The 5,898-nt window shown below is 40.2% G+C and overlaps 1 protein-coding gene across 1 annotated transcript; it reads left to right on the top strand.

Moving 5' to 3' along the window:
- The first annotated feature begins 3,288 nt into the window (after positions 1–3,288).
- On the top strand, positions 3,289–4,365 carry LOC134291124 (nucleolar transcription factor 1-B-like). The gene has a single exon (XM_062858456.1). The coding sequence runs from the start codon at positions 3,708–3,710 to the stop codon at positions 4,278–4,280; it is 573 nt and encodes a 190-aa protein (XP_062714440.1). The 5' UTR covers positions 3,289–3,707; the 3' UTR covers positions 4,281–4,365.
- Positions 4,366–5,898: the final 1,533 nt, after the last annotated feature.

Genomic DNA, 5,898 nt, shown 5'->3' on the forward strand with positions numbered 1-5,898 from the left:
TCTACAGTGCGATAGAACTCGAGATTACCTTTTTCAAAATCGCGAGGCAAATTGTTAGAAAGAGTGGCAAGATAAGAAAAATAACACAGCGTCCCGTTTCACCTTAAATGTTACTGATTTGAAGTTGATTTGTTTGGCATGCACAAAAAGCGCTAGATCTATTATCACCAGGGTCATCTTCGGGAGTTGTTCGATTTGCCCCATTTTGCCCTATTTTCATGAAAAAATTAGATTTAAAATGTATTTATGAAAAAATAAATACTGCTATGGAACGTTGAATTTAGTTTTAGGTGCAATTGAAAGCTAACAGTTATCATGCGCATGTCTCTCTCTCTCTCTCTCTCTCTCTCTCTTGGCGTAACGTCCTCATTGGGACAAAGCCTGCTTCTCAGCTTAGTGTTCTATGAGCACTTCCACAGTTATTAACTGAGAGCTTCCTCTGCCAATGACCATTTTGCATGCGTATATCGTGTGGCACGCACGAGGATACTCTATGCCCAAGGAAGTCAAGGAAATTTCCTTTACGAAAAGATCCTGGACCGACCGGGAATCGAACCCGTCAACCTCAGCATGGTCATGCTGAATACCCGTGCGTTTACCGCCTCGGCTATATGGCCCTATGCGCATATATGAAAGATATTGTCCCTATTTTACCCTACATTCCCCTAAAACTGCTGGATAATAACATATATTTTATATGGTTTTGTTATGTTACTGGATGCAAAACATGAAGTCATGGACCATTTTTGATATATACAAATACGGTTTATCGATTTATACTAGAACCATTCTCGGGAATGGTATGAACAGCTGTCTATTTCACCCCAATTGGCCTGATTTTTTGTGATGTGATGAATAAACTAATTTGCCCTGATTTTTTACCGTCCTTTCAGTACCAACAGTCAATCAAATCGCACATAAGCAAATGCGGGAAATCAATTCATACATGAGGCGACAACAAATCAGGGCAAATTGGGGTAAAATGGACAGCTTTTGTACCCTCCCAAGAATGATTCTAAAGCCAATCGATAAACCGTATTTGAATATATAAAAAATAAGACAGGACTTCAAGTATTGCAACCAGTGACATAACAAAAAATACAAAAAATGTTAACATCCAGCAGATTTAGGGGCATGTAGGGTAAAATAGGGAAAATTTCTTTCATATATGCGTATGATCTCTGTTAGCTTCCAATTGGACCTAAAACTAATTTCAACGTCCCATAGCAGTATCTGTTTCTTATAAATGCAATTTAAATCATTTTTCTATGACAATAGGGCAAAATGGGGTAAACTGGACAACTACTGAAGATGATTCTGGTAATATCAGATCTAGCGGTTTTTGTTCATGCAAAAAAAAAGTAATTTAAATCAGTAACCTTAAAAATCCATTCATAATTATGTAAAATTCACAGTTTCCAGCAGTTGTTGGGGCATATGAGGCAAAATAAGCATTTAAAGGGATCTTTCATATGTGTTTATGATTTATATTAACCTCTAATTACACCTGCAGCTAATTTCAACGATCTACAGTCGTGTTAGTTGTTGGAAAGTACATTTTGATTCACATTTTGTATGAAAAAGGGCAAAATGGGGCAAAATGGGCCACTTCCCGTGCCGTGCGGTGAATGAATTTAGCACCAATCGATTTCTCGTAATTTTTTACGTCAGTAATGGTCAACTTCACGTACCGAAACCAGCGGCGTTAAAAGATCCGTTTTTTGGGTCGATTTTTCCCACTGTGGCGATGGCGGAAACGTACATCCAATCAAGAGTAAAGCCAGGCGAATTGGATTAGTCGTTAATGTGTCGATCAAAAAACGATCAATTCTGACTATACATGTCAATGGTTGCTCCTCCGTGATTGATCTGAACTGGTACCAATTGTACTGAGATCCAACTGAATAAGGGGCTGGGACATTCCACTTATTCTCAAAGTGCAATTTTAGCAGCTCATGCATATTCGATCAATAACGGCGCCGGCCAAGTCCTTATAGTCAGCTGGGAAGGGAAAGGAATGTTAGAGTGTACTGGTTGCTGCTACTAGAGACCGAGAGCACTCTGCGTCCCCACAACCCGCACGGACTGGGCTATTTGTTAGACGGAAAGGATGGCAGATCTGGGAGTCACCGTTGGGTCGGTGATGCGATCCATGGATAGGGGTTATTTATAGTGTTCGTGATAGATTGTGTGGTGAATAAGGTGAATAAGGTCAAGCAGCACAGCACGCTTTGGTTGCATAACTTACAGGCGTTATATATACGCTGTGCTGTGAGTGGAAGTCGGAAGGGAGGGAAACGATTTTTTTTTTTCAATTCGTTTCTGGTTCTAGCGATGGCTATGAACATATGAATATACTTGAGTTGTATATGTAGAGAAGAGAGAGCGAGAGAAAGTGGATAGAAAGATACAAAGTAGGATGAAAAGGACGGGCCAGGGATTGAACCCATGACCTTCTGCATATGAATCAGAAGCGGTAGCCACTAGACCACCAAGCCCGTCTATGGATTAGTCGTTAATGTGTCGAAGACAAAGTACATGAGGGCTCCATAAAGGAATCGCCGTGCCCGTTAATCCGAATTTCTATCGACGCTGATGAAATCGAGGCGGTTGAAGAGTTCGTGTACTTGTGCTCACTGGTGGCCGCTGACAACGACACCAGCAGAGAAATTCAGATACGCATTTTGGCTGGAAATCGCGCTTACTTTGGACTCCGCAGAATTCTACGATCGAACAAAGTTCGGCGTCACACGAAGTTAACTATCACAAAACGCTGATTAAACCGGTAGCCCTCTATGAGCACGAAACATGGACCCTACGTGCAGAGGACCAACGCGCCCTTGGAGTTTTCGAACGGAAGGTGTTGCGTACCATCCACGGCGGAGCGCAGATGGAAGATGGGACTTAAAGAAGGCGAATTAACCACGAACTGCATCAGCTGCTGAGAGAACCAACCATCGTCCACGCCGCGAAAATTGGGAGGCTACGGTGAACGGGTCACGTCATCAGGATGTCGGATAGCAACCCGACTAAAATGGTTCTCCGGAGTCATCCGACCGGTGGTACAAGAAGACGTGGTGCGCAGCGAGCTAGATGCGTCGATCAAGTGGGGGACGATTTGCAAACCCTTCGCAGAGTGCGGAACTGGGGACACGCAGTCATTGACCGAGTAGAATTGAGACGGCTCCCGAGCAAAAGGGAATGGCAAGAGTATAATAAAATATAATATTTCGGAAAAATAACTGAGTAACGGAAAGAGTTTTTTTATGTTATTAACATAACATATCATCGACAGTTGGCAATCGCTCTTCGTGCGCGACAGACGTGCTTCCATACAGCTCCCGTCTATCAGTTTGTCTGTTGTTCCTGTTGCGTTAGAATTTTGCAACCGTCGCAAGATGTCTACGTACAGAAAAAACACACTCGTCATTGACTTCAGTGTCCTGCCAAAGCGACCCGTTCTGGATCAAGTTCAGGAATTCCTCAAAGACGACCTAAAAATCGACATGGCCGACGTAAAAAACATTCAAATACACAATCTAAAAAATTGCCTGTATATTGAAATGAATGACGCCGGCGTAGCACCACGACTGCAAAAACAACATCATCTCAAGCACTACTTCATCCACCAAGGAACAAGTTACTACATCCCAGTATATGTTGACGGCCCCACTACAACCGTAAGGATCCACGACCTTTCACCGTAAATGTCCAACGACGTCATCACGCGCCACATGCAACAGTATGGCAAAGTAATCTCCATCGAAAATGAAGTATGGAAGAACTTTTTCCCGGGAATTCCAAACGGCGTCAGAGTTGTGCGAATGAAACTGGAGAAGACGCTGCCGTCTCGTATTGTGGTCAACGACGAACCTACCTACGTAACCTATCCGAAAACAAACAAACAGACATCGCTCCAGCCAACACAACCACCAAGCTCTGCTAAAGAGCAAAACAGCATCGGTGATAAACAATACACAGCTGTTGATCACCCACCGGCTTTGACTCTCACCGGCAAAAGTGACGATGATAACGACACCAACAACGACGACGACGGCGACGATGATGATATTCGGCGCACCGATACCGACGAGTATAACGAAAAAGACACGGAGACCGTTGAAACTGAAGCTGAGCCTGAGACTACGAAGAGAAGGTTGTCGACTGAAACGGACAATGGAAGAAAAGAAGAGAACTTAGCAAAACGATCCTGCAATGAGGGAGGACAGAATGCTGAATTAGAGTGGAAGATTTATCATACTAGATCGAGAAAAAAATAAGCTGTGTAAATTGTACCATATTATAATGTTTTGATTTGATCTTTATTATCGACACGAATGCACCCACAGTGTAAAGTGTCGCAAATAAAACAATAATAATAATAACATATCATGTTATAAACTTGTCTGTCATAAGCGGCAGAATAACAAAAATCATAACTAAAAAATGTTCCTGGACGACCAGTTGAATAACACGTTTTTTTAGTTTCAATAACAACTTAATAATAGCGAATTTATAGAATATTCAACAACAAATTTTGAAATAAATAAGTTATTGAAAACAATCAGAAAACAGAATGAGTTATAATATCAAAATCAAAGTGGCCTCGATGCAGAAAACCAATAAAATAAAATGTCTAAAAATAATCAAGTTCTTCTTTTTGGTGACTGGCTTCATTTTGACATTTTTTTCCGAAATGTGTAGTTCATCCTGGAATTCCACCAGCTGATCCAAGACGTAAAATGGCTAACACTCTGTTGCAATTTCTATATACATACTCGTACCCGACTGAAACTGAAAAAAAAAAACAGGTATACTTATCTAAGAGCTTATACAACAGAAGGCTGAGAAAATAATATGTTCTCATCAGTTTATTCCGGAATACTGTGAACAACGTTAATCTCGAATGGTGTAGTTTTGATTGCAAAGCATGTTATTTTTGTGTTATTAAAGATCAAATATTTTTACAATATCAATAACACAATAGTAACTGAACTTATGCTACAACAAAACATGTTATTGAAATGTAATGTAAAGAAAATATACCAATAGCACGATCATAACAAAATAAGATTGTCCAACAAAACATGTTATGGAACGGTAATACCTCAATAAGTTAATAAGAACAAACCAAGATAGAAAAACAGGTTTTATGATTCCGTTGTTATTATTTTAATATTCTCCTCTGCTCGGGCTACTATGTACAGCAGAGGCCACTCAGTTCTTAGTCTGACTGGTAAGGTAAGGTCAGGTAAGAAAATTATAGAAGAAAATGCAGATTTTTTCAAGCTTCCTCTCTGAATTCCTCCTCCTGGTCCGGGCATCCGCCAGGCCACTCACTTCTCGGTCAGCTAATAACCCAAGTTCCTACCAAGGTTGATTACCCGATGATACCTAAGGTTGCTCGTAGCCATGTCAGTGCACAATGGTCCACGAAACAGATTTACGAGGAAAGATGCATTCAGTGCCTTCAAATGATTTTTAAGACATACAGTAAAAAATTTTGAAAACGACGTACAATCAATGGTGTAGCATTGATTATACGTCGTTTTCAAAATTTGTTACTGAAATATGGTCTTCCACAAAGTTGTTCATAAAAATAAGGCCCTCTTTTCAATGTACATAAAAATTAGGGTGGTCCATATTTTCAAATAAATTGGAAACCAAACTTTTTTATTTGCAAGAATAACTACATGCATTTTTCGGGAAAGTTGTAGATCTATCAATTTTGAGCAAGTTTTCTGAAGACAGTTTTTATGTAGCTTTAAAATTGACCGATCTAGAGATATTCTTCTGAATAAGCTTAGGGTAGTTCAAGAAAAACCGGTTTTCTGGAATTAACTTTTTCAGTTTCAATTTTTCATCAAAGTCACCCAAAAAACTCTTGTAGAGCATTCG

Source organism: Aedes albopictus, chromosome 3 (assembly GCF_035046485.1).
Source record: "Aedes albopictus strain Foshan chromosome 3, AalbF5, whole genome shotgun sequence".
In the NCBI taxonomy this organism is placed as follows: Eukaryota; Metazoa; Arthropoda; class Insecta; order Diptera; family Culicidae; genus Aedes; species Aedes albopictus.